The sequence below is a fragment of the Erythrolamprus reginae genome, chromosome 4 (genome assembly GCF_031021105.1).
Source record: "Erythrolamprus reginae isolate rEryReg1 chromosome 4, rEryReg1.hap1, whole genome shotgun sequence".
Classification (NCBI taxonomy): Eukaryota; Metazoa; Chordata; class Lepidosauria; order Squamata; family Dipsadidae; genus Erythrolamprus; species Erythrolamprus reginae.
In genome coordinates, this window is record NC_091953.1 from 36,649,227 (window position 1) to 36,675,294 (window position 26,068).

Sequence of the window (26,068 nt, forward strand, 5' to 3'; positions counted from 1 at the left end):
TTTAGGCAGAAACGTTGAAAATTCAAAAGGGATTATAAACTTTTAAATACCACAGTAGTTCCCCTTAAAAAAATTAAACAAGAAAGACCTAGTTAGTCCTTGTCTGGGAGACCATCAAGAAATCACAGGTCTGTAATTTAGATCAGGGGTCTCCAACCTTGGCAACTTTAAGACATGTGGACTTCAATCCCCACAATTCCTCAGCCAGAATTCTGGGAGTTGAAGTCCACAAGTCTTAAAATTGCCAAGGTTGGAGACCCCTGCTTTACAAATCATTTTGAAAACATTTCCAAGAAAACAACATGGCCATATTCAATATAGTCATCAGGAGCTGAGGTGGACCAGAGGACAGAGAGAAGTTATATACAGTACTTCGATACACTGTAAAGCCTCACAGAATGTTTACAATATACACAGATAAGACATACATACCTATACACACTGCTCAAAAAAATAAAGGGCGCACTCAAATAACACATCCTAGATCTGAATAAATGAAATATTATCATGGAATACTTTGTTCTGTACAAAGTTGAATGTGCTGACAACCAAATGAAATTGATTGTCAATCAGTGTTGCTTCCTAAGTGGACAGTTTGATTTCACAGAAGTTTGATTTACTTGGAGCTATATTCTGTTGCTTAAGTGTCCCCCTTTTTTTTTGAGCAGTACTGTATATTAATGTAAGATTAAAAGAGTGTACATAAGACTAAGGCACATCATACTGAGATGGTGGAAAGCTGTAATAAAATGTAACTAATAAAAAAAAATCTAGAGACCCTATTCTATTAACCAGATATTTCGGTGCATACAACTGCAGCCAATCAATATGTAGAAAGTGTACCAACATTTCTCCATGAACTAGTGCAGCAGAGCTCCCCAAGACTCATCCCCTCTCTTCTCTTTCCATTTACTTCCAATAATTACTCTGCATTCTTTGCCCAATATCTCTGCCTGAGGTTTGATGGTCCACTTATATCTGTTTTCAATGGGATAACAGAAATGGCATCTGTTCATTGGCATATCAGTTTTATTATCTATTTAGGGAACCAAATTCCAAAGCGGCAATCCAATAACTTAGATGCATTTCTCCTATATATAGAAAATAATTAACCTTATTTCGAAGGAAGAAAGGAGGGAGGGAGGGAGGGAGGTAATTTTCATGCAAGAGCTTGTCAATTCTCCCTTTCCGAGTCGTTTCTAAATATCCAAAGCAATGCGAAGACACCGCACTTAAATATGAGGCGCTGAGAGCGTCTATAAAATTAAACCAGGCAGCCTCCCAAAACTTCCACGCTTTCTCCAAAGCCCGGTACCTGGACTAAGGTTGGCTCCCTCAGGTGTCTCCCACCAAGGCTCGTCCAACGTGTCTGCCATGCTGTGTAACTCACGCCGCCTCTGCCTGGCTGCCGGCTGTCGCTTTGAAACGCCTGAAGCCCGCCCAGTGGGTCGGACGGGGAGGAATTTCAAAGGGGACGTTACTTTCGTTTCGCTCCCAGCAGGCAGTGACCTGAGCTGCAAGCAGGAAGAGGAGGAGAATGGCACTGCAAAGCCACAGAGTTGCAAATAGTTCATTGCTCTATGACTAACATAAGGCAATGCCTATAGCAGGGGTAGGCTCTTCTATGACTTGTGGACTTCAACTCCCAGAATTCCTGAGCCAATCATGCTTGCTCAGGAATTCTGGGAGTTGAAGTCCACATGTCATAGAAGAGCCAACTTTGTCTACCCTTGGCCTATAGAATAGAATAGAATAGAATTCTTTATTGGCCAAGTGCGATTAGACATACAAGGAATTTGTCTTTGGTGCATATGCTCTCAGTGTACAGTACATAAAAGAAAAAGATACATTTGTCAAGAATCATGAGATACAACAGTTAATATTGTCAGAGGGCACAAATAAACAATAGGGAAACAATAAAAATATTAAGAATACAAGCAACAAGTTACAGTCATAAGTGGGAGGAGATGGGTGATAGAAATGATGAGAAAAAATTGTTCAGTCAGTTCAGTCTAACTGTCGGACAATCAGGAATTGTGCCAGTAAATGTACCCTCACTAATTAATTAATTTTGTCAAGTACGTATTGGTAGTATACAAAGATATAACAATGTTTATATCCATGATACTAGTAAGAGAGAAACATTAGGAGAGGGGATGGTAGGCATGCTGGTGCATTTATGCACGCCCCTTACTGACTTCTTAGGAATTGGCTGAGGTCAACAGTGGATAGTCTAAGGGTAAAGTTTTGGGGGTTAGGTGATGATACTACAGAGTCGGGTAATGAGTCCCATGCATTAACTACTCGGTTACTAAAGTTGTATTTGCTGCAGTTGAGCTTGGAGCAGTTTACTTTTTGTGCACTTGTGTGTTGTTGTGGTTGAAGCTGAAGTAGTCACTGACAGAAAGACATTGTAGCAGACGATTTTACAGGCTATGCCCACAAAATAAATATAAAATAAACATAATAAAATATGTTGGTTTATCTCTTCATGATGTGAAGTAGAGCAGCAAAGATTGCTCACTTCTAACTGTAAAAGGCCTCCAAAAGCTTCCCGCTCCCAAACATGTTTAGCTGAGATCTGTACATCTTACTATATCACTGCAAGTCTCCACTTAAAAAAAAACAAGCTAAAGCTAAAAGAATATTTGTCCTTTAAATGTTAGGTTTCTCAGTATAGCAAGTTTAGCTTTTCAAAGCAATAGATATTAATCTAGTATAATTTGTTATCCTATCTATATAAATATTTTGTTATAGTTCTGGGAAATGTTAATGATTTAAAAAAAAAAAGCTTAAAAATGAATGTGAAGCTAGAAGAAATAATAGAAAAAATAATAATAGAAAAAATAATAGAAAAAAAAGCTTTAAAATGAATGTGAAAATGAATGTGAAACAAACAAAACAAACGATCCCAAGATAATCGGTTAGACTTCCAGGTTGAAAGTGGACTCAGAAGTAAGCTCTAGAATCTTCAGTACCTATTCTTCAAACTTCGTTTTCTGACTGAAAGCTGAAGCTATTTATGGCTAGCCAGTTTACCCGTAAGGAACCCGCTTCGAGGAATCAAAAAACGAGGCGGCCGAATCTTAACGTTATAGTTCTATATGTTGGTGTCAGCGTCAGCTGTTGCGCTTTACGACAGCCGAGCCTGAGTTTTTAGGGTGTGAGCGGCGCAGAACTCTTGGACATTTAGATCACGCTTTACGGCACGGCTAGGGGCACGTCAACAGCTATGGCGGAAGGGGAGGCAGCGTCTTCGCCGAATAGCTGGTGAGTTGAACTGGCTAGATGAATAGACTGCTTGGAGACGGGACGGAGAACTGGCGGCTTCTCCGCTGCCGAAGCTCCTCGCAAAAACGGGGCTGTTCATTAGGCTGGTTGAAGCCAAGCCCTGCACCAAGTGGCTGTGATTGATGTCACTTTGAACTTACTCTTAAGAAAATGTAGTATTGACGGATCCTACCGAGTCTGGATCTCGTTTGATGTTCTTGTTTTTTAAATGAAGACAAAGGGCAAGGGAAATAGCCTAAAGTTCACTCGGAATTCCATTAAGCTTGAGGTCTTTTGGGGGGGAACTGCAAAAATATACTGCTCAAAAAAATAAAGGGACCACTCAAAGAACACACCCTAGATCTGAATGAATGAAATATTCTCATTGAATATTTGGTTCTGTACAAAGTTGAATGTGCTGACAACATGTGAAATTGATTGTCAATCAGTGTTGCTTCCTAAGTGGACAGTTTGATTTCACAGAAGTTTAATTTACTTGGAGTTATATTGTGTTGTTTAAGTATTGCCTTTATTTTTATTTGTTTTTGAGCAGTGTATTTCAAATAGATTGTCTTTCTGGCCAAAAATTAATTGACCAGGAATTAATGGACAAGCATGGCAGGTGAAAACTGAGTGAATGATGGTATTTACTATATTTATAAAATATTTGTAAACTTTTCCCAAGTAAAAGAGGATGGATAGAGGTATAGAATCTTCCAACTCTCTTGATCATTTTAATATGCTTGTAATGTAGCATGGTTGAATGATTTGGAGTAGAGCGGCAACATTTCTGACTTCTAACAAGAGGAGCAATAAAAAGCTTCTCAAAAATCATGTTTTGCTTAGGTCCCATCAACTAAACAATGTCGTTTGGCGGGACCCAGGGGAAGAGCCTTCTTTGTTGCGGCTCCGACCCTCTGGAATCAGCTCCCTCCAGAGATTAGAACTGCTCCCACTCTCCTTGCCTTTCGTAAACTCCTTAAAACCCACCTCTGTCGTCAAGCGTGGGGGAACTGAAACATCTCCCCCTGCCTATGTAGTTTTTTGTGCATGATATGACTATATGTATGTTTTTATATAATGGGGTTTATTGTTTTTAGACTTTTTAAATGTATTATTGTTATTTTAGATTCTAACTATTAGATTTGTCATTATATATTGTTTTTATCATTGCTGCAAGCCGCCCCGAGTCTACGGAGAGGGGCGGCATAGAAATCTAATAAATAATAATAATAATAATAATAATAAGTACAGTATATTGGACTTATTCCATCCATTGAGCTTCATGGCTGAATCTGAAAAGATAGTTCTCATCCTACTACAATTGAGACTGAAATTTCTGTTACCAACTGAGAAATTTATTGTGAATTTTGCCCCATTTTACAACCTTTCTTGCCACAACGGTTGTTAAGTAAATGATATGGATGTTAAGCAAATCTGGTTTCCCCATTGACTTTGCTTGTCAGAAAGGTTGTAAATGGAGACCCCAGGATACATCATACATATGAGTCAATTGCCAAGTGTCTGAATTTTGATCACGTGACCGCTGGGATGCTGCAACGGTCAGAACTGTGAAAAGCAGTCATAAGTCAATTCTTAAAGTGCCATTTTTGCTTTGAACTGTCACTAAATGTTGCAAGTCGAGGGCTTCCTGTATTTTCCAGTATTTATCCATTCATCTGTCAATGATTGCTGAATGGGATGCTGTGTCCAGAAGACATGCTAGATCTCTTAATTACCAAGGGGCAGGTATCCTTCAAAGTACCATCATTTCCAGAGTTTGCTTGTGAATTCAAATACACTGCTCAAAAAATAAAGGGAACACGTAAAAAACAGAATATAACGTAAAGTAAATCAAACTTCTGTGAAATCAAACTGTCCATTTAGGAAGCATCACTGATTGACAATCAATTTCACATGCTGTTGTGCAAATGGAATAGTTGTGCAAATGAAAATTTCAATGAAAATATTTCATTCATTCAGATCTAGGATGTGCTATTTGAGTGTTCCACTTTTTTTGAGCTGTATACTTTTGGCTAGCAAACGACATACTTGATTTTCTGAATTTAGATCTTACTCAACAAAGCAGTTTTTTTCATTTGTGGTTATCCAGTGTCAACTGTTTTGTCAAGATAAACAAATATTCCAGACTCTAATTTCATTTCTCACTAACCTTCAATACAAGCAATAAGTAGTTTCACATCTTATTTTAATTTTGTTGATCACTTATTCAAGTTAGTTGTCTGACAGTATTCAGGAATTTAATCAGGATTCTAAGCAGGTTTTCTTTAAAATAACTCCATCTCAATTCAATAAAATGAATTTTCTTTAAATAAATTTCTGTTACTACTTTTATATAAAGTTTCTATATATAATCAGATCCTTAAATGTGTTTTATTTTTATTCTCAGAAAGCTGGACAGTGAAGATAAAAGTGGTTCTTAGTTTTAGCTTCCATTGAGTATTGATGTCTTTGCTATATCAAATCACATATTTAAATTTCTTTGTGAGCATTCCCCCCAAAATGTCTAGCAGTGTAAACAATTAGAGAATAAAAATTTAAAATACGTTATAAGAAAAGAGGAAAACTAGATCCTCCAGTCTTGAAGTGGACATGAGCACTTTATATGAGAAATCTGAACTTTATTTTTTATTCATTCAGTATTGTTTGAGTTTCTCTCGCTGCTTCACTGCCTTTTCTGGTTTTCTGTGGATTTTATTTCCCATATGTTGAGTGAAATGTCCCACTCTTTCATGCTTATATGTTCCCTTATTTTTCTATGTTATTGTATGTATCTTAGTCTCATACAGTGTTTACTTTATGCAAATGTTGTATTTTGCTGTTATACAATATTCTTCTCCTGTATGCTATAACAGTTTGCAACCTTTTGTTCTTTCAGTAAAACAAGTAATACAGTAAAACAGGAGTTGTACCACACCTATCTGAAGTCAATACATTTTACTGAAAGGGTGGAGTATATTCCAAAGGGCAGGGGGAAGTTTTTAAACCCTGCTTTTAGACATAATTTTCTGTATGGTCTTGCGACCCGAGAAGTACTTGATAGTAAATTCATTTGCTGGTCTAACTTAACTAACTTAAGTAAAAGTGTACCTGAGATGGGCAGTATCTAAGTTAGAAAAATAAAACAATAAAATAAGCTAAGTACAATCAGAATTGGTTAGATCATGTTAACACAGCTTTTATCAGGTAATTTATCAGAACAAGTCAAAGAAACTTTAAGTCCTGCATAATATGCTGAGTAGACATTTTTGAAATTATTAGAACATAAGTAAAGGCTTCTAGTCAGTATCAAAGGGCACTGTGATGTTGGAAGTGCTAAATAGAAAGGGGAGATCAAACTCCAGTCTTAACAGTCTTTCTAGAATTATTTCTCTTCGATTACTCATAAATGATTTCTTATACGTATATTAGTTCTACATAGTGCATTTTTATCAACTTGTGAATCAAGTCAAAGATAAAGTCAAATTTTTATAAATATTATACAATAATAATTATAACTATATGACATTTCCCCTTTTTTCTGAGCATTTTATATGACTCGAATATTTGTTTCCATCTATGCCATTGAATTTCTTGTTCTCTACTTCGTCCCCTGTCCAAGAATGTCCATCAGCAATTTTGAGCAGATTTGAGTCATGAGAGGCTGTTTGTTGGAGCAGAGTACATAGAAGAAGAGTATATTCCAGAAGCAGACATAACTATTGACTATAACTTATTGATTTTAGTTTAATTTCTATTGCTGCTGAGATTTAATAGTGAAGTCCTAAACGAGATTTGATTTGAAGTCCTAAACAAAGTGGTCATTTTAGTGAAATGAGTAAAGAACAGTGGAAAAAGCTAATATATTTTGACCCAATCAATAGTAATATATATAGTGCAGCTTGATTTAAAAGGCAGGTAACCTATAGTCTTCTCTGTATGTATTTATTCCATGTTTTTATCTTAATCATAAATCATTATTCAATTACCTGGCAGCAGTATTTATTTTATTTTAGAATTAAAATTGTAACTGTCAGTTTTAATTACATTTAACTACATCGTTTTGGGCATTATAAAAACCCAAAGTTGCAAATAGAAGGATTACTGATACAATAAAAAGTATTATAGCATGTGGTCCTCTGGATGAGGATGTGTGGAAAACTAAATGTTCAAAAACATTTTTGAGGTATTAAGATTTTTAAGGCTACTTACTTGTTTAATAATTATGTGGCTTATGAAGGGTTAAAGCAATTTTATTAAATTATTGAAAACAAAATATTATTTTGGGAAAGTGAAAAATTGAGGTTCTGTGTTAATGCTTTCTTCTACTGCAACAGAGAAAGTCGGAAGTCAATGTAATTTAAGTTGTCGGTTATCATCTTTAAAGTTCTAAATGGCTCAGGGCCAGACTATTTATGGGACCGCCTCCTGCCTCATACCTCGCTGCGACCAGTAAGGGCCCACAGGGTTGGCCTTCTCTGGGTCCCGTCCACTAAACAATGTCAGCTGGCAGGGTTTTGGGGAATAGCCTTCTCTATGGTGGCTCCGACCCGTTGGAATCAACTGCCTACGGAGATCCATACTATCTCCACCCTACTGGGAGGGTGGAGATAGACATGGCTCTTCCGGCAGGCCTGGAATTAGGAATGACTGTGTGTATATATGGTTTTTTAGGTTTTTAAGTATTTTATAGTATTATTATTTTTAGTTGCTGTACTTTTTTATTGTTTTAGTATTTATGATTATTGTTAGCCATCCTGAGTCCTATTGGAATGGACGACCTATAAATATAATAAATAAAACAAACAAACAAACAAACTTGAAATAGCCCAACCATTATTTTCTTTTATTTGAGATGGGATAGAAAGAGTAGACTTTTTAAAATTATGTTATTGTATCTAAAACAAATTGCATTCCTATAATCCTTTTATCCTTGTGCTGCTTCCCGATCTGGTGTGCTTAAAAGGACTGACAAAGTCAGGTATGAAGAGAAATGGCACAAATGCAAGCTCCCATTGGAGACCATAATTTAAGAGCTGGGACTCAGGATGCCAACCTTGTCAGATCTTACTGAATGGGGAAGAAACAGTTGTGGGGAGCCTGCCCCACAAACATCTAGGTCATGTTGGACTTGTTAGAATACTACCGTGATCTTGAATTGCATCCAACAGTCTTATGATACCATTTTCAAGGCACATCTTTTTAACTTTTACAAATGAAGGCAAATAGTGTCCCAGGATAATGTTGCAGGTGCCAATCTAGGTCAGTTACCAGGACCAGAGTTTAGTCTTCCGAGCTTTTGGACTCGTGCTAGAGCCCATCCTCAGGGATGATCTTTCTAGCAAAATATGTATTTTTAATTTTTATTAAAAGCTTAATTTCTTTTTTTATATTAAAAAAAATAAGAATAGCTCTGTGGAATTACTTTTAGATGTAAAATGACAGCACAATCTGCATGCTTCTTTAGAAGTAATACCCACTGAAGTTAAATCACTTATTGATATACGTTTAAACGATAAAAATGTTTTTGTGTGAAATGAGATTAATCTTAATCATTTATTTATTTATTTATTTTATTGGATTTGTATGCCGCCCCTTTCCGTAGACTCGGGGTGGCTAACAACAGTAATAAAAAACATCATATAAATACAATACTAAAACAACTAAAAACCCTTATTGTAAAAACCAATCATACCTACAAACAAACATAACATGCATAAATTGTAAAGGCCTAGGGGGAAAGAATATCTCAGTTCCCCCATGCCTGACAGCAGAGGTGGATTTTAAGGAGCTTACGAAAGCAAGGAGGGTGGGGGCAATTCTAATCTCCGGGGGGAGTTGGTTCCAGAGGGCCGGGGCTGCCACAGAGAAGGCTTTTCCCCTGGGCCCTGCCAAATGTCATTGTTTTGTTGACGGGACCCGGAGAAGGCCCACTCTGTGGGACCTAACCGGTCGCTGGGATTCATGCAGCAGAAGGCGGTCTCGTAGATACCCTGGTCCGGTGCCATGAAGGGCTTTATAGGTAATGACCAACACTTTGAATTGTGCCAGGAAACTGATCGGCAACCAATGCAGACTGCGGAGTGTTGGGGTTACATGGGCATTTTTGGGAAAGCCCATGATAGCTCTCGCAGCTGCTTCAAATTATGTGCATTAAAGTTGGTACTAAGGGATGAAATATTTCAAAAGTCTAAACTACTGTTGCCTTAAATCTCCCTATAATCTTACTCAACCTTTGTAGGGAAAATGATCTTGCAGAAGCTCTGGAAGAAGGAGGCTGTGACCTTGAAACAGTTAGGAACATAGTCCAAGGAAGACCTCTACCTGAACACCTAAGAGCCAAAGTTTGGAAGGTAAACTTATCAGAAAAGATAGGATCTACCTGTCTGGCCATTTTATTTCTTTTTTAAATGACAAATATTATCATATCAATGATAATTTATATAGCAGAAGTGTTATTGCTAACATGTTGTAAGCCGCCTTGAGTCTAAGGAGAAAGGCGGCATAAAAATTGAATAAATAAAAAATAAAATAAATAAATATATGAGCAGAAAAATGAAGATTGAAACCTACCCATAACCATAGAATCTTGCTCAGTGACTTTGGGCTAGTCTCTGCTGTCAACTGAGTTACCTCACAAGATTGTTGTTATGGAAAAACTTTGGTGAGAAAATGCTACGTAAGCTGTCGAAGGATAGAACATATAAAGCTAACAATAATTGTAATTATCATATTTCTATATTACTATACTATATAAATTATCTATACTAATGCATCAAAAATATTTACTCAATTAACTTTGCAATTGCCATCTATGTTTCAAAGAAATCATTGCATGAACATCTTCCTTTTTTAGAGTCCAATTAGACATTGTATTGTGAGCCGCCCCGAGTCTACAGAGAGGGGCGGCATACAAATCTAATAAATAATAATAATAATAATTGCATAAATAAAACATACATTTGTTAGTTAAACTGTCATTTTAAAAGGGGAAATCCATTTCTGAGAATGTAACTGGCTTTGGATGGGGGAAAATCTTTCTTTCTGTTATCTTTATTTATTTAAAATTTCTTGATCCATGTAGAAACTGTCTCGAAGTTATTTTTGCAACATCAGTAAAAAGGTCTTGATACATAGAAAAAAATTAATGAGAGGATTTAATTACAAATACAAAAATACTTTTGGGGAAATGGTTTAATGACAGTCTTTTCCATTACAGTATACAGTGATCCCCCGCTCGTTGCGAGGGTTCCGTTCCAGGAGCCCCCGCAACGAGCGGGTTTTCGCGAAGTAGCGATGCGGAAGTAAAAACACCATCTGCGCATGTGCAGACGGTGTTTTTACTCCCACAGCGCTAGCGAGGAGCCGAAGATTGGGGGCGGCGCGGCTGTTTGCCGCCGGCATGGGGGGCTTCCTAGCAGCCCCCCAAACCTGGGTTGGGGGTCCGGGGGGCGCTGTCTCTCGGGGCTTTCGTGCTGAGTCCGGGAGCGAACTCGCTCCCCGACTCGGCTGGAAAGCGCCGAGAGACAGCGTGGACAGGCCCGTTCCTTGGCGCTGTCTCTCGGGGCTTTCGTGCTGAGTCCGGGAGCGAACTCGCTCACGGACTCGGCTCGAAAGCGCCGAGAGAGAGCGTGGACATCGCCCGTATCTAGAAGAAGTTGCCACCCGAGCGCTCTTGCCCGGCGGGAGGCGAAGCATATGGGTGGGGGGGCTGTCAGGACACCCTCCCACCCCAGCACTTTGCATCCCGCCGGCAAAGAGCAATAAGGCAGCAGCTTCTGCCGGACACGGGCAATGGGCGGGACAGAGAAGCGGGAAGAATCAGGAGGTTCCTTTGGCGGCTGGAGGCTGCCTGGCACCCGCTGCAGCCAAAACAAAGCCAGGCAGCCCCCAGCTGCCAAAGGAGCCTCCTGATTCTCCCCGCTTCTCTGTCCCGCCCATTGCCCATGTCCGGCAGAAGCTGCCTCCCGTGCCGATGTTCCCCGCCAAGCCCAGTTCGGCTTCCCTGGCTGCTTGGCCGGAGGGGGGGGGGGCTCGGCCAAAAGGGGCTGGAGACGCAGCGATTTGCCTCACGCCCCTCGCCCCTGTGCCACCGGCACGTCATCTTCCCTCCCAGACAAAAAGGCCGGCCTTTGGGGATGAAGGGGTGTGTTCAGCTCTGCGTCTCCAGCTCCTTTCGGCCGAGCCCCCCCCCCCCCCCCCGCCAAGCAGCCAGGGAATCCGAGCCAGGCTTGGCAGGGAACATCGGCACGGGAGGCAGGAGACGATCGGCGACCGGAGCAGCAGCCAGGGAAGCCGAGCCGCGGGCGGGACCAGGTGGGGGCTGGAATTTCTCCGCCAGGGCGAAGGGCGAGCGGGTGCTGGGGAGGGCTTCTCGCCCTCCCGACAGCAAGAGGGGGGGAGCGAACGGCGTGGGCAGGCGAAGGGGCGGGCGAGCGGCAGCGAGGAGTTTGCGTGGGCGGTGGGGAAACTCCTCGCTGACGCCAGCAAGAGGGGGAAGACCCAGGGAAGCCGCTGCCATCTACGCATGCGTGCCCGGCACGCATGCGTAGATGGTATTTTTGACTTCCGGGTTGAAAAATAGCGAAGTACCCTGTTCGCAATGGTTGGGGACGCAATAAACGGGGGATCACTGTATTTCCAGTCCTAGCGCTTGCTTTCTGAAATGGCTTTTCTGTTAAATGAGTGCTGAAATACACCTTATATTGTAATTTATTTAGTTATACCTGCAGGTTTTTAAAAAACCCAACAGGTAATAGTTTACTTCAATAATAAATAACGAACACTATAGAAAATATAATACCCTTGAAATACTAACTTAAAGAGTATTCATAGTTCTTTGTCACACATTACTTGAATGCATACATTCAGTTTGATCAACAATTCTTACATATCATTAAATGTAGATTGTTCAAGAAAGGTGCATCGTTCATTATGAAGAACCAGTAGTCACTGATTTCATTATTTATACTTGAAACGATGTCTTTTTGTATAGTTTTTTTAAAAAGTTGGTTTAAGAATCACATCTTCATTGCAGTCAAGATATATAATATTTCTTCCTTATTTCCTTTTATATTTATTTTAGATTGCATTAAACGTTGTAGGGAAAGGAGACAGTTTAGCATCTTGGGATGGTTGTTTAGACCTGCCAGAACAATCACTGATTAGCAAAGATTGCCAAGAACTAGTTGGTGAGTCTGAAATAATATTTTGATTGTTAAGCTAAAAGCCACGTGTAACATTTATTCTCTCTATAACAATTATGTTTTTATCTAAGCCCTAATATCCCTGAAATTCAAATACATGTGTTAAGTCTACTTGAAATGTGGAACAGAGATACTATATTGATTTAATGTTATATGCCTCTCCTTTTTTGATAACTTCTATGTAACAATGCAAAATAGAACTATAAAAAATCAATTGCAGAGAATCTGAAAATATCACCATCTAAGTAACAGAATCTTCAAGCATTGCTATATTCTTTTTTATTTAAAAATAAGACTTAAAATTTTAATAGGGAGGGAATGGTCCAAATATTTTAGGGTATGCTGTCCTTAGAGGCATGAGGCCAACCACTGAGAGGATATAAACATGAAGTCCCTATAAATGGCATACCTTCAGATTTAGGATCAGCAACCCTTCTCTATTAGATGCATCCTGAAGGACAGGTTCATCTCAAAGAAGATGGCCTTGTAGATGTCTGTTAAACTATATAGGATTTTAAAATGACATTAAAATGACAACTTTGAATTGCAACTGAAAGCTGATAGCCATGCAGCTTCATTGGTGAATTAACTTAACTTTTCCCATAATTGTTTGGGTCTCCATATATTGAGACAACCAAAGATTCTGGTCTTCAGGGCCAGCCCAAGTGGATCAAAGGGCAATTCTCGAACCAATAAGTACCCAAGGGGTGAAAGTGAAATGTCCTTTTCTAGGAATGTCCTGTCTCACACACACACAGGATATAATTGAGCAAAAGGACCTCTGACCACAGACTTGACCTGCTGTTTAAGCAGAAACTATGATTCCAGAGAATCTCCAGATTATGAACCAACTCTGCCTGGCAGAGTGTAACCCCATCAAGGGTCACAGATGGGCTATTCTAATAATAGCTAGCTTCTGAATTTGCAGCCCCTGTGTCTTCCTGGGATTCCATTTAGGTCTGTTTCTCCACAGTCAGATCTTATCAAGCTATTACTCAGGCATTGTTCACAAAACAATTTTCACTACTGCTGACATTTAGTAAACAACAGTTGCTGAGGGAGCTTGCTCTGCTCTTGGGACCCTATTCTGATATCCATGAAAAGTTTTTTGATATCCTTTGGTACTAGATGTTTTTCTTTCTTTTTAAATCAGCTGATCTATTCTTGTTAACCTGTTTTGTTGTTTTATTATCTCTTTATCATTTGCCAGTTTGGACTTAGGGTAGTGATGGCGAACCTTTTTCTCCTTGGGTGCCGAAAGTGCACGCGTGCTATTGTTCACACTGTTGCCCGTGTGTGTGTGCCTGCACCCATAATTCTAAATCAACCACTAGCTTGTCCATATATTTTAATTTGCTATGAATGACTAGTACGTGTGTTATTGAATTGTTTTTCTAAGTTTTAATTAGGATTTTAGATATTGCCCATTTTTTCCTTGACTTCTATTTATTGCTGTTGCTATTGTTATTGTAATTTTATGCTGTTGTGAGCCGCCCTGAGTCCTTCGGGATTGGGCAGCATAGAAGTCAAATTAATAGAATAAATAAATAAACAAACAAACAAACAATCCCGTGCCCCATCCCTGTGCATGCACACATGACCCCTCTTCCATTTTCTGAATTCCAGTGGGCCCAGTGGGTCCATTTTTTGCCCTCCCCAGGCTCTAGAGCAGTGATTTTCAACCTTTTTTGAGCCGCGGCACACTTTTTACATTTACAAAATCCTGGGGCACACCACCAACCAAAATGACACAAATCTAATAAATAAATAAATAAATACATACATACATACATACATACATACATACATACATACATACATACATACATACATAAATAAATAAATAACCCCCTCATATATATAATCCCATGTAACATCCCCTTATAAATACAGTCAATCATCAATCATCCCTCCTGAAATTTATACCACTGTCTCATTTATGGGTACTTCTCCTGTCTTTCCCCCTTTTCTCTCTCATGTTTCTCATTTCTCTCTCTTCCTCCCTTTTTCCCTCATTCCTTCTCCCTTTCACTTCTCCTCTTTTTCCATCCCTGTCTCTCTCCCCCCCCCTTATGTGTGTGTATGTATACACACTCCAACCATTTCCAAAACCAGGTGAGGGCTGGGGTTTAATTCTCTTTTATTCTTTTCAAAAACAGGTGAGGGCTGGGGGTTTTTTCTTATTATTTGGGTGCTTTTTACCATATGCTTCAAGAATCACCTCTCTCTCTCTCTTGTTTCTCTCTCCTCTCATTCTCTGCCTCAATCATTTTCTCATTTCTCCTCCCCCTTTTGTTCTCATTTCTCTCTCTCTCTCTCCTTTCCTCTTCCTGTCTCTCTTGCTTTCTTTTTTTCTCTCTCTCTCTTGCTTTCTTTCAGTATCTCTTGCTATCTCTCTTTTTCTCTCTTGCTTTTCTTCTCTCGTGCTTTTTCTTGTTCTTTCTCTCTCTGTTGCTCTCTCTCATTCTCTTATTTTCTCTCTCTCTCTTTTCTTTCTCTCTCTCTTAGTCTCTCTCTCTCTTGTTCTCTCTTATTTTCTTTCTCTCTCTTTCATGCTTTCTCTCTCTTGTTCTTTCTCACTCTCTCTCTCTCTCTGTTGCTCTCTCTCGTTCTCTCTCTTCCTTTCTTCTCTGTGGAGGCCAGCGAAGGTTTCCCTTAGTTTGAATGTTCCAAGCAAGCAGCCCCTTTACTGACAGCCGGGGCGGGACTGTGAGAGGGGTGGGCGTTCCCACAGCGCTTGGAGCGGCTAGCGGCCGGATCGCCAGCGCCGCTGCAGCCACCGCTGTGGAAGAAGCCGCACCCCAAAAAATCCGGAGAGAAGGAAGGATCGGGCGGGCGGGGACAGCCACAAGTGGAAGCCTCAGCCCTGGAGCCCCCTCGCGCCCATGGCTTCTCATCGATGCCTCTGCCTGCCCGATCCGCTGGAGTGCTAATAGCAGCGGCGGGCAGGAGCCCCCCCCCCACTATTCCCGCCGCCGCCACCGCTATTAGCACTCCCGCGGATCGGGCAGGAAGAGGCATCGACGAGAAGCCATGGGCGCGAGGGGGGCTCCAGGGCTGAGGCTTCCACTTGCAGGAGCCCCCCCCGCTATTCCCGCCGCCGCCGCTATTAGCACTCCCGATGCCACAAGTGAAAGCCTCAGCCGCTGCTATTGCCACCATGGGGAGGCAGGGGCAGCCGCGGCTCCCTTTACTCCTACTGCCGCACCTCCCTGCCCCTGCCTCCCCACGGTGCCTCCGGCCAAACGCGCCCCTGGCTTCTCCGCCCTGCCCCATTGCCCGCCCACTCTCCTCCGCCGCCGCTTCCTGCCTTGGGGCGAGCAATCCGGGAGTCCGGGACTGTGTGGCTTTGCGCCATGAAGAGAAAACGGCAGCAGGGAAAAGTCGGCCGTTTTCTCTTCATGGTGCAAAGCCACACAGTCCCGGACTCCCGGATTGCTCGCCCCAAGGCAGGAAGCGGCGGCGGAGGAGAGTGGGCGGGCAATGGGGCAGGGCGGAGAAGCCAGGGGCGCGTTTGGCCGGAGGCACCGTGGGGAGGCAGGGGCAGGGAGGTGCGGCAGTAGGAGTAAAGGGAGCCGCGGCTGCCCCTGCCTCCCCACGGTGCCTCCGGCCAAACGCGCCCCTGGCTTCTCCCCCCTGCCCCATTGCCCGCCCGATCCGCCCACTCTCCTCCGCCGCCTCTCTCCACGGCACACCTGACGGTGTGTCACGGCACACCAGTGTGCCGCGGCACACCGGTTGGGAAACGCTGCTCTAGAGCAGGAGTGGGCAATTAATTTTTCCATAGGGCCACATGAGAAATTGGGATGGTTTTAGAGGGCCGGACTAATATAATTAACTCAGTTCTACCCAATACTGTATATTATTGGGTAGAACGGAGTTAATTATATAATTATAAATATTATATACAGTATTATTATATATTATTTATTATTTATTATATATTATATATATAATTATGTATTATATATTATATCTTGAACACCTGGTTCTTATCTAGAAAAGTTGGACCGACCTCCACGGGCCAGTCACGGACAGCGGGTGGGGCACATCCGGCCCTCGGGCTGCATCTTGCCCAGGTCTGCTCTAGGGGATTCCCTGGAGCCTGGGGAGGGCAAAAATGCCATCTCCTGGTCCTTCCAAATGCCCTATGGAGGCCGAAAACACCCTCTAAAAGCCTCCGCATGAGCCAAAAATCACCTGGCTGGCACACTGGAGCTGTCCTAGGGCAACCGTTCGAATGTCAGAAGATATGGCTCCGCTTGCCACCTGTGGATGCCAAAGGTTCGCCATCATAAACTTAGGGTTTTGGGCTAATACAATCAAAGAACGCATGTGGTGTATAATATATAACTTATACACTATTTCTTTTTAGATCAGCTGTCAATACCAGAAGAGAAGAAGTCAGCATTACGTTGGGACATTGAATCTGTGATTACATTTTATTGTAAATCTCGTAATGTTAAATACAGTTCTAGCCTTAACTGGTCCTATCTCCTTAAACCTTTGGTTCGTCTTCAACTTTCACGAAGTGACTTGTACAACTGCTTCTATGCTATCATGAATAAATATATTCCAAGGTAAAGAAGTCATTTATGAACATCAAATTGAATCTTAATTTTTATTTTATGGATATCACATTACCCCTTTATTGTCCTTCCTTGTTTTCTCAAGGTGGCATTTTTATGTGGATTTTTTAAAAAAATCATGAACCTATGAAGATAGAATTCTTTGGATCTTTTGTTTGTCACAAATCTTTATGAAAATAATTGATACAGGTGGTGTTTTTTTTAATGTACAATCATTTTTCTTGTTTCTGCTTTTAGGGACTGTCTTCTGAAGGGGAGACCATTTCATCTCTTTAGGCTACTCCTCCAGTATCATGAGCCAGAACTATGCTCATTTCTGGACACAAAAAAGATGACGCCGGATTCATATGCACTCAACTGGGTAATAAAGTGAAAGTAGGAAAACATAATGAAAAGTGAAATTCTATAACAGAAAATTTCATATACTGGTAACAACTCCTAAACAAATAGAATGCAATTTTGCACAATTTTTTGTAGTTAGGATGTTATAAGATTCTGATTTCTGGTATTAACTTCTTACAGTGAATTTGTTTGTTCATAATAGGTCTTTCTCTGGATCAGAAATTTATTTATTTATTCAATTTTTATGCCGCCCTTCTTCTTAGACTCAGGGCGGCTTACAACATGTTAGTAATAGCAATTTTTTTAAAAACAGAGCTAGGCTATTTTCCCCACAATCCGGGTTCTAATTGTTTTATGGTGGCCCATAACAAATTAAGCAGAAATGTCTGATTAACAGATACAAGATTTTTTTTTTTTAAAGAAATGTCTGATTAACAATGGTTTTATTTTTCTTGTACTTTCTTGGCATGCTATTATACCCAAGATTCCTAAAGAATAATCTCTGATCTATCTATTAATCTAGTATTAGCCATATAAGAAAATGCACTAAGGTACCAATTTAATTGTTGTTTAAAAACAATAAAAATCAAAACATTTATCCTACCAAGAAGAAGGCTTATTAATATGAAAATAGCTTTGTTCTAATAGGTGTATAGTTCAGAATATAATGTGCAATTGAACTGGTTAAACTCAATGACTATAAAGAAGTATATTTACTTTTCATATCTTATATCTGTCATGTTTAATAAAGACTAATCACTTATATTTTATATAAAATCAATGTCTTATCATTTTGGATTTTAAAATTTTATTTACTTTTAATCAGAATTTATTTTAAAAAATTAAATTTAAAAATTTAAAAATTCTCTTTATATGAGAATTAAGCTGCACTTTAAAAAAAATAGCTGATCCATTGTAAATACATATACTCTTTCATGTTTTCTCAAAAATATTATATTAGTAAATGTACTACTTAAAAACTACCGTATATACTCGAGTATAAGCCAAGTTTTTCAGCCCCAAAAATGGGCTGAAAAACCTGACCTCGGCTTATACTCGAGTCACCACAAGAGGGCGCCGAATCACCACAAGAGGGCGCCCCACCAGCAAGCTAAACGGGGAGGACGGGGACGGCATGAACTCTCTCCAGGCTTTAGAAGCCTCCAGCCGGAGAGAGAAGCAGATTTGTTACAGAGATCCACTTGGTACGGCAGCAGGGGAAGGAGGAGAAGGAGGAGGAGGACAGCTCTTTCCTTTCCTCCTCCTCCCCCGCGGCTGTGGGCTATTCTGGCTCTCCACCTCCTCATTTCCCTGTTGCCGTCCCAAGTGGATCTCTTTAGCAAATCTGCTTCCCTGCACAACACATGGGGCAATAAAGGGAGACGGAGGAGAGAGCCAGCAAGCTAAAGGGGGAGAGGGACCGGGACAGCATGAACTCTCTCCAGGCTTTAGAAGCCTCCAGCCGGAGAGAGAAGCAGATTTGTTACAGAGATCCACTTGGTACGGCAGCAGGGGAAGGAGGAGGAGGGCAGCTCTTTCCTTTCCTCCTCCTCCCCTGCGGCTGTGGGCTATTCTGGCTCTCCACCTCCTCCTTTCTTTGTTGCCGTCCCAAGTGGATCCCTGCACAACACATGGGGCAATAAAGGGAGACGAGGAGGAGGGAGGATCAGGAGTGGGAGATCAAGCCAACGAGCCAGCCAGCAAGCTAAAGAGAGGCGGGGGGGGGGGGGGAAACAGCATGAACTCTCTCCAGGCTTCTAAAAACTCAAGTTTAAAGAGCCCTGGGTTAGGGTTAGAAATGCAAGAGTCTTCAAACCTGGAAAAATTAGGGCTTGTGGACTTCAACTCCTCCTGAAGTAGCATGGCTGGTGCAGGAATTCTGGGAGTTGAAGTCCACTAGTCTTAAAACTGTCAAGTTTAAAGAGCCCTGGGTTAGGTTTAGAAATAGGTTTTAGCTTGGTTGCTAAGTGAGCTCCTTTTTTTACTTTTTAATTTATTGTTATTACCAGATTGCTTTTGTTTACCCTCTTTTAAATTTACAGAGCTAGTTTACTGGTTTTCTTTAAAATAAATATTCTAAAACATTTAATCTACTGATGTCTCAATTAATGTAATTTTATTGGTTTCCATTTTTATAAGTTACCAGTAGCCACTGCATTTTCTAACCTCGGCTTATACTCGGGTCAATGAGTTTTCCAAGGTTTTTGTGGCAAAAACTGGTGCCTCGGCTTATACTCGGGTCGGCTTATACTCGAGTATATACGGTAATTTGAGTTGAATGTACCTTTACACCCCCTATTTACTTCTATTAAAACCGTATGTGCATATGATCATGCATATATGAGGTCTGTGTCTCTGCCAGCAGTTTTAAAAAATCAAATCAAATTGTTTTGTTATTTTGCATCATAAACAATATCATGTTTTAAATTTACAACTAAGCGTTTGAGCATAGTCCCTTCCTCTCAGGTTCCTCAGTTCTTAGAACTTCTTATAGTTCTTCAAAATGTTAAGTATTAATTAATGGCCTGTGCTTGTAGGAAAATATAACACTGTTGTTTAATACAAGCATGATTAAAGTTTGAAGAATGTACAGTGATAATTTTGGCAATTTCTGATTATTACAAACAGAAATTGTACATTTAACCTTTTTTGGCGGCTTCTTGGCAGTCACATTACCTTATTTTATAGATATATGTTCAAGATTGGAATACATGAAACAAATTTAATACTGTATTTGTTTTATTATATTACTAAAATCTGCTTCAGTTTCTTTTCATCTACTTTTCAGCTTGGGTCCCTGTTTTCATGTTACTGCACAGATGAAGTCACCCAAACAATATGGGATGGATATTTTCAGCTAGCAGATCCATTCTTCATTTATTTCTTAATGCTTATTATTCTTGTTAATTCTAAGTAAGTATATGACATCAAATTGTTTTGCTGCTACTCTTGATTCTTTTTTTTTAACCTACTTTATGTATGTAGGAATATTGTCTATGGCAGTGATGGCAAACCTTTTTTTCCTCGGGTGCCAAAAGAGTGGGGTCGTGCGCTATCGCACATGCCCAAGTACCCACAGCCATAATTCAATGCCTGGGAAGGGCAAAAACAGTTTTTCTCTCCCTCCCAGAGGCCCTCTGGAGGCCGGAAACGGCCTGTTTCCCAACTTTTGGTGGGCCAAGTAGGCTCGTATTTTGCCCTCTCCAGGCTCAAAGTCTTCCTTGGAGCTGGGGGAGAGTAAAAACATCCTCTCCTATCTCCTGGAGGCTCTATGGAAGCCAAAAACGCCCTCCCAGAGCCTCTGTGCCAGCCAAAACTCACTGGCCAGCACACACATGCACTTTGGAGTTCAGCTAGGGCAACAGCTCGCATGCCAGCAGATTTGGCTCCGCGTCCAACCTGTAGCACTCGTGCCAAAGGTTCGCCATCACTGGTCTATGGGGTCGCGATGGGTCGGAAACAAGTTTGCAACTAACAGCGTTTCTCCATTTGCCTTTTTAGGGAAATGATCTTGGCACCAGAATCTGATATCAAAGAAGATGTTATGAGTAAGTTCTTCAGCTTTACTGAGGTGCTATTTAGGCAAAGTAATACAGTGAAGTTCTACTGAAATGTGGAAGTCTACATTCAGACCCAAAAATAAAAAGTGGCTTAATTATTATTATTATTATTTATTAGATTTGTATGCCGCCCCTCTCTGTAGACTCGGATGCGGGATTAATGCAGGATTGTTTTGTCTATTGACTGGTGTACTATACTGTATAACCTTTCTGCAAAATGATTACAAAATATTTTTATACTTTAAAAGTTCCTTTTTCACATTACAAATATTGTTGTTTTGGTCTCGCTCTGTTTTTTTCCCTTGAATTCTTTCCACTTATCTGCTTCACCATTTATATATTTGCTATCTATCCATTTAGTTATTATTTGCTGATTTCTTTATCTCAAATCTACGGCTCTTTTGGGGAAAATATACAATTATATACTGTGGAGCTCATGCTAAGAATACAAGTCCATTGAATCCTAACATGTATACATGCTCACACATCAAGCAGTTCCTTTCCTTTCCTCTCTCTTTACATCTTGAACAATGTTTTTGCTACCACTCTTTTTCTCTTTTTCTCTTCTCCATATATGAGCAATTTTTAATCACGCTCCAGGAGTGAGTGAGGTTGCATTTATTTGTGTAAAGTAGAAAAACACTACAAGATAAGGAGACGTTGCTTTGGTCACCAGGACACAATCTCTCTTTTTGCCATTAGCAGCACCTAGGTTGGTTAGCAACAGTATTTGCCTTCTGGAATCAAATCCCCACCTCGGAGATTTGCACTGCCCTCACCCTTCTCGGCTTTTGCAATAGTCTTAAGACTCATTTATGCCCTCAGGCTTGGGGTAACTAGATCCCAGCCCCCTGGCCAACGAATGTTTGTATGGCTATTGTTTGAATGGTATGGCTGATTTTTAACTGGGGATTTTAGATTGTTTGTTTAATCTTAATTTAATTGGATTTAGTTATTGTGTTTGTTGTTTTTTATATGCTGTAAGCCGCCCGGAATCCTCAGGAGGGGCGGCATATAAATCCAGTAAATAAATAAATAAAATTTGCTTGTTTATTACGTGAGATATTATATTCTCCATGTTACAAGCCATTTTTATGAAACTTGATCATAAACAAAATCATGTAAGTTTTGATTATAAGACAATAATAACATAGACCCATGCTTGAAAAAAATGAATGTTGTAATACTTAATGTAATGTTTTGTATGTATTTCAGACTTCCTTGAAAAATCTCCCGGCAGTTTGGAAGTAGAAGATATAGAAGACCTTTTCTCCTTAGCACAATATTATTGTAGCAAGACCCCAGTTTCTTTCAGAAAGGTAATTGTCGCGCACAGTGAGTTGTCTTCTCTATTCTGTGCCCTCTACATGTTGTGTACTAGTACTGCAAGCTTAGCAGCGTTCTACAGGTAGTACTCAACTTAACTTAATGGTTCATTTAGTGACCATTCAAAATTACTGGAAAAAGGTTCTGAAAAAAGTGACTTATGACCGTTTTACACAGTTACGACCTTTACAACATCTCCATGATCATGTTATCAAAATTCAAATGCTTGGCATCTGTCTCAAGGTCACATTATCACCTTTTGTGAACTTCTGACAAACAAGGTCAATGAGGAAGCCAGATTCACTCAACAACCAGGATTGCTAACTATTCAACTGCAGTGATTAACTTAATAATTTTGGCCCAAAAGGTTGCAAAGTGGAGCAAAACTTACTTAACAAATAGCTCACTTAACAACATAAATTTTGCACTCAATTGTGGTTGCAAGTTGAGGACTACCTGTACTTTAAATTCCAAGAATGGGCTAGTTAAAGGATAGATTCGAATAAGGACTAGTCAGGTTTGAGCAACCTTAACATGAAAGGCCACCAGAAACTATATGGCTAAGCATATAGATTGGATTGGGAAATAAAATGTTCCAGAAAACAATGGTGACAAATGTCTTTCATATTTTTATTGTACACCTCCCCAGAATGTGGGAAGGAGAGAAAGAGTTGGTAGCAAGTTACATAACATCACGAGACACTGATTTAAAGAATGCTCCATTAACTCCCAGCTATTAAAAACAAAAGTACAGTTAAATATTATATTATTTCTTTGCCAATTCAAAGTTTCTGGAAAATAAATTGCTCTGCTGATCAGTGTTCCCTCTAATTTTTTGGGGGGGTGGGCGGAAAAGTATAGTGTCTGAGCGGCAGTCCTTTCGGGACTGGGCGGCAGAGAAATAATAAATAAACAAACAAACAAACAAACAAACAAACAAAAAACCCACCCTGTTTTGCCTCAGAGAATTTCAAAATAAAATACTGTACTGTGTGTCTATAACAGTGATCTCATAATAGGGCAACTCTGTCAATATCAAAATGCCACTTAAATAGTTGAGCTAGTTTCAAACTAGATTTTCATTTTTTTTCTCTTCTTCCTTACTCCCATTCTTTTTCTTTCTCTTTTCTTTCCTCTCTTTTTTCTATCTGTTTCTCTCTCTTCCTCTCTTCCTCTATCTCTCCTTCCCTCTCGGCTTCTGGGCAGGTTTGGAAAACTCTGAGTTGATGATGATTTTTAAGTGAGCGATTGCTCACTGCTCAGCTTAGAGGGAACTATGCTGCTGATGCTTAAGAGACAAGTCACAAGTTGTTCACATTTTATTCTGATTTTGATTCCTGCTTTTATGAATAATCACAACTTCCATTTAAAAATATGGAAAGAAATTGTAAAAGATGCAGGATGTGAATGAACTGAGTTGTAATCCTGTAAATAATATGTAAAAATGCACACATAAACTTCATATTTCTAATGCTGTATGTGTTATAAATGTTTTGTCTAAAAACTTATGCAAAGGTCCTCATGTTAATGTACTGACTTTGCTTATATTTTAAAATTTATCATAACTATTGTTTTTTTCCTTACTGTCATAGGAAAACCACACTCTATTTGGCAGCAGTTTATTGGGTATCAAAGATGATGACTCAGACTTGAGCCAAGCTTTGTGTCTTGCAGTTTCAGTATCAGAGATACTTCAAGCAAATCAACAACTAGGGGTGAGTAAGTATTCCCAAAATGGGAAAAATTAAAATCACTTTCTACATCTAGAAGAGTATCTTAAGAGTGGTTTAATATAAGCAAATCAGAGATCTGAATCTCTGATCTGTTGCTATGATTTAATGATTTAATTTATCATCTCAGTATTATACACCGATAATATAGTTAGGCTGTACTTTTCACATGGGAACTAGTGGTTGTTTATCTTATTAAATAGTTTTCTTTTGTAAAAAATATCTATGAGGACTTCAACCACATTGTTTTGCCACCCCAGCTATTTGAATTCAAAGCATAAAATATGCTTCCTGTGGGATATAAGTAGACTCTCCACACTTAACTAGCTCCTACTTTAAAGATGTGCCTTTTCTTGGGTTCACAAAGTAGATGTCAGCTCTTGGTGCAGATCAGATGTAAAAGTGTACACCACAGAATGTGTTGCATTATACTTTATTAAGACAGGCTATAATAACAAATCTTTCAAGTCTGACTACACTTTACTTAACCTCCCTCTTACACCCCCAGTGAATCAAGGGGGAGTCTCTCAGAGTCTCCTCCAAATACTCTCTTGTTTCGCAAACATTAAATATTGTTTCAGCTTCTTGAGTTGTATAATGGTTTTTGCCTATTTCTGTAAGCTCATGTACCTTTCTCTCTACAGTGATCCCAATAATATACATATTTGAGTTCAGATTATTCTGGTTTCTGGTAGAAATTTAGCAATTACAAATACCTCTTATTAAATGCATCATTTCATGAATGAAGAAACTCCATTTATTTCTCTTCTTTCCTTTTATTCAAACACATTCCATACAGCACTCAGTCCGTTATCTCTCTTAGCTGCATTTCTCACATTCCTCCTTCTGCTTCACTAAAACAAGATTTATTTTCCTAACAGCATAACTTTGAAAAAACAGTAGCACTGACTGATAACAATTAAAAATACTTTGGCTTACTTTAGCACATCCATTTTTCCTTTCAGCAACGTTGAAACTCCACCCTTCTTCTCCACTGACCCCCTGACGTGCCAAATACATTACTACAATATTTAACCCATTCCTCTCCTTAATATCTTCTTCCAGACCTCTGCTCTCTACGTTTTTGGGCCCTTCTGAATTTAGGGTTAACCCAGCGAGCGTCTGATTCTCCCTCACTAGTTCCTGAACTCATAGCCCCATCCTGTGGCTGGCCTCCCACCTGTTCTACTACTTGTAACCCCGGGCCCCCCACTAATTCATAAACACTATCTGAATCCGAGTCCTCAATATCTTCATCATCCTCCAACTGATCAGGAGTATGTACAACACAGATAGTAAGGAGGTGTCAGCAAAGTATGGTCACCTGAATATTTTTCTGACAACTCACATGATTTCAGGGAAATATTTGTCTTCTTTAAGACAACTCCAGCAATAGTGTCAAGCATAGTCCTGCCCCTCCAAAAGTATTTATTTTACTTTGGATTCAAATAGTTGCACATCACTCTTTTTAAAAAATGTTCCATCGCCTCAAAGAATTGTAATTCTTATAGGCAAAAGAACAATTGTAAATTGTTTGGAAAGCATGCTATTTTTAGTTATTCAGATAATTTGGAAGAGTATTAAGAACACTGTTTTTCTTTAAATTGATGTTTTTATTTTCATATTCATTACAATCATAACCATCTCACTGCAGCGCAATTCTGTAGAAAGCATTTTCAAAGTACACAGCTTTAAAGTATAAGTTAGCATAATTAAATTATCTTAAGCTATGCTGCATTTTCTCTGCCTTGTCAACTGACATTATATTATTTTTTAAAAAAAATTCTTGTTTTAGGAAGGAGTAAGATTCTTCGTGGTGGATTGTCGCCCTGCAGAACAATACAATGCTGGCCATTTATCAACTGCATTTCATTTAGATTCTGACTTAGTAAGTAAGCTGTCAGTTTAATATGTTTACTGTCATTTTTTAAGAAGAGATATTGTACCAAGTGATGTCATATTGCTGGTAGATATCATTCTGAAAATGAAATAGTTGCAATCTTCCACATAAGCATCCCCCACTTCTGCTTTTAATAAGCAGCTTT

At 39.7% G+C, this 26,068-nt stretch overlaps 2 protein-coding genes across 3 annotated transcripts in view; one reads left to right on the forward strand and one right to left on the reverse strand.

Moving 5' to 3' along the window:
• Positions 1-1,579, reverse strand: part of CMSS1 (cms1 ribosomal small subunit homolog) — a 203,241-nt gene extending 201,662 nt beyond the window's left edge. The window contains exon 1 of the mRNA XM_070750047.1: positions 1,316-1,579. Coding sequence (XP_070606148.1) covers positions 1,316-1,574 — 259 coding nt within the window. The 5' untranslated portion in view covers positions 1,575-1,579. The remainder of the gene's footprint in view (positions 1-1,315) is intronic.
• Positions 1,580-3,138: 1,559 nt separating this feature from the next.
• The window catches only part of TBC1D23 (TBC1 domain family member 23), a 45,779-nt gene continuing 22,849 nt past the window's right edge, over positions 3,139-26,068 (forward strand). For both annotated transcript variants that reach the window (XM_070750050.1, XM_070750048.1), the window contains exons 1-10: positions 3,139-3,270; positions 9,512-9,623; positions 12,356-12,461; positions 16,852-17,056; positions 17,303-17,426; positions 20,196-20,320; positions 20,909-20,955; positions 22,183-22,286; positions 23,886-24,008; positions 25,819-25,911. In XM_070750050.1, the coding sequence (XP_070606151.1) occupies positions 3,233-3,270; positions 9,512-9,623; positions 12,356-12,461; positions 16,852-17,056; positions 17,303-17,426; positions 20,196-20,320; positions 20,909-20,955; positions 22,183-22,286; positions 23,886-24,008; positions 25,819-25,911 (1,077 nt within the window). In that variant the 5' untranslated portion in view covers positions 3,139-3,232. The remainder of the gene's footprint in view (positions 3,271-9,511; positions 9,624-12,355; positions 12,462-16,851; positions 17,057-17,302; positions 17,427-20,195; positions 20,321-20,908; positions 20,956-22,182; positions 22,287-23,885; positions 24,009-25,818; positions 25,912-26,068) is intronic.